This window comes from Teleopsis dalmanni, unplaced genomic scaffold (assembly GCF_002237135.1).
Source record: "Teleopsis dalmanni isolate 2A unplaced genomic scaffold, ASM223713v2 unscaffolded_contig_0833, whole genome shotgun sequence".
In the NCBI taxonomy this organism is placed as follows: domain Eukaryota; kingdom Metazoa; phylum Arthropoda; class Insecta; order Diptera; family Diopsidae; genus Teleopsis; species Teleopsis dalmanni.
In genome coordinates this window covers 9,577-11,390 of record NW_024032215.1, presented here as the reverse complement: position 1 = coordinate 11,390, position 1,814 = coordinate 9,577, and the positions used below count along the sequence as shown (strand labels likewise).

General features: G+C 29.1%; 1 protein-coding gene across 1 annotated transcript; it reads right to left on the bottom strand.

The window, feature by feature from the left end:
• Positions 1-619: 619 nt before the first annotated feature.
• LOC119663742 lies at positions 620-1,260 on the bottom strand. The gene is made up of 3 exons (XM_038073347.1): positions 1,217-1,260; positions 1,047-1,159; positions 620-986 (listed from the first exon to the last, which is right to left on the bottom strand). The coding sequence occupies exons 1-3, from the start codon at positions 1,244-1,246 to the stop codon at positions 635-637; spliced, it is 495 nt and encodes a 164-aa protein (XP_037929275.1). The 5' UTR covers positions 1,247-1,260; the 3' UTR covers positions 620-634.
• Between the last annotated feature and the right edge of the window lie 554 nt (positions 1,261-1,814).

Sequence of the window (1,814 nt, the reverse complement as noted above, 5' to 3'; positions counted from 1 at the left end):
ATACACTCAAAAATATGTCTGAACTATATAGTTTTTATTATCTATAATTTCAATGGCGGAATTTCTTCATTGAACACCATCCACCTAAATACGACACTTCTATTACATCATTACGGTCATTTGATTTATAAAAAGGCACCACAATTATTTAGATGTGCTAGGCTGTCCGAGCTTGTAAATTTAGGTCATGTCTTTAATTTTGGTAAAACCTAACCTGTTTCTCATCTCTGCAAAAAATGAGCCTCCTATGGTCAATTGGTGTTACAAATATTTATAAACCACAAGTAGTGCGAGAACAAAACAAGACCTATTTTTATTAGTTTCTATAAAAACATTACCTCTTATTGATTTTTCACAATTTTTTTTTATATTTTATTATTATATGTAAAATCTAATATTAACATTGATACGATATGGAAACTGATTAAATATTGTATTTTATTGTATTGCATATAGTGTAAATATTGTATTGTAAATAATGCTATACATACTACATTTATTAAAGTTCAATTTAAATTGTTACTACCAAAATATCAAAAATCCTTATATCCTCCTTAAGTCCCCAAAAGATTAGATAAAAATAGAAGTTACTTGACTTAAATTCATGTGAACTATGTTACCTATGTTCACTATGTTAACCGCCAGAACTTTTTAAAGCATTCGGACTTAAAGACTGTGTTGGGGGTCTATATGTTGCTGGTGTTCTGGTTGTCGGATATGTTGGCGTGGTGTAAGTTGTTGATGGTGTAGTTGGACGAAAGGTTGTTGAAGTATAGCTAGAATATTGTTGAGTATCCTTTAACTGTTTGTAGATATAACGAGCTAAAAATCCATTCTTATCGGCAGTATAAGACCAGTTCGCGATTGCATTCGATATTACGAAATTTATTTCTATGAATCCAGTAACAGATAGATCATCTTTGGAACTTTCAGATGTCTGAAATTTTGCAATTTCATTTCTAAAGCCATTATCTGGTAATTTTATACTGAAAAACGTAGTCATTATTTATTGTAACAAAAAACGAAAAAAAAAATTCACAACTCACTTTAATTCATATAAATTTTTGTCAGTTTCAAGTTGAGCTTGAGATGTTGCACCGTTCTGTGGGTGCTGTCTGCTAATTTTCACTACAGCTAAGAAGAGTGTAACTCGTAAAATCTTTAATTAAAAATAAATAAATATAAATATTATCTAAAAGAAACGAGTTTGCATTACAAAAGCACACCAAGTAAATTTTAGAATCATGATTTTGAAATGTCTTCACTACACGGTAGTGGCAAAATTACTAAACATTTTTGAAGATAATTTATTCTTATAAAAATAAAATTTTTAAATAATTATAATGTAAATATAACTTATGTAATTACCACCTTGCAAACTGGTACCACAAGTTTTACTATCCCAAAATTATTATTAACTAAAAACGCATTTGCTTTTTGAAGAAGTCGTTTCCCAGTTGACAATGCAAAGAGCGAAAAATACAACGATTACCACCTTTGAAACTTTAACTGTAAATTTAAATAAAATAATACCTTCATGGTAAGTAGCTTTATAACTACAGCGTAGTGAAGATATTTCGGAAAAATTTATTTGGTGTGCTTTTGTAATGCAAACTCATTTCTTTTAGATAATATCCATATTTATTAATTTTTAATTAAAGGTTTTACGACTTGGACTCTTCTCAGTTGTGGTGAAGATTAGCAGACAACACCCACAGAACGCTGCGACATCTCAAGCTCAACTTGAAACTGATAAACATTTATATGAATTAAAGTGAGTTGTGAATTTTTTTCGTTGTTTTATATAATAAATG

Coding starts and splice junctions, on each gene's coding strand:
- LOC119663742 (XM_038073347.1), bottom strand. CDS start 1,246: ATGATTCTAAAATTTACTTGGTGTGCTTTT. Junction 1,160..1,216: donor AATTTACTTGGTGTGCTTTT/GTAATGCAAACT, acceptor TTTTAATTAAAG/ATTTTACGAGTTACACTCTT. Junction 987..1,046: donor AAAAATTTATATGAATTAAA/GTGAGTTGTGAA, acceptor TACGTTTTTCAG/TATAAAATTACCAGATAATG.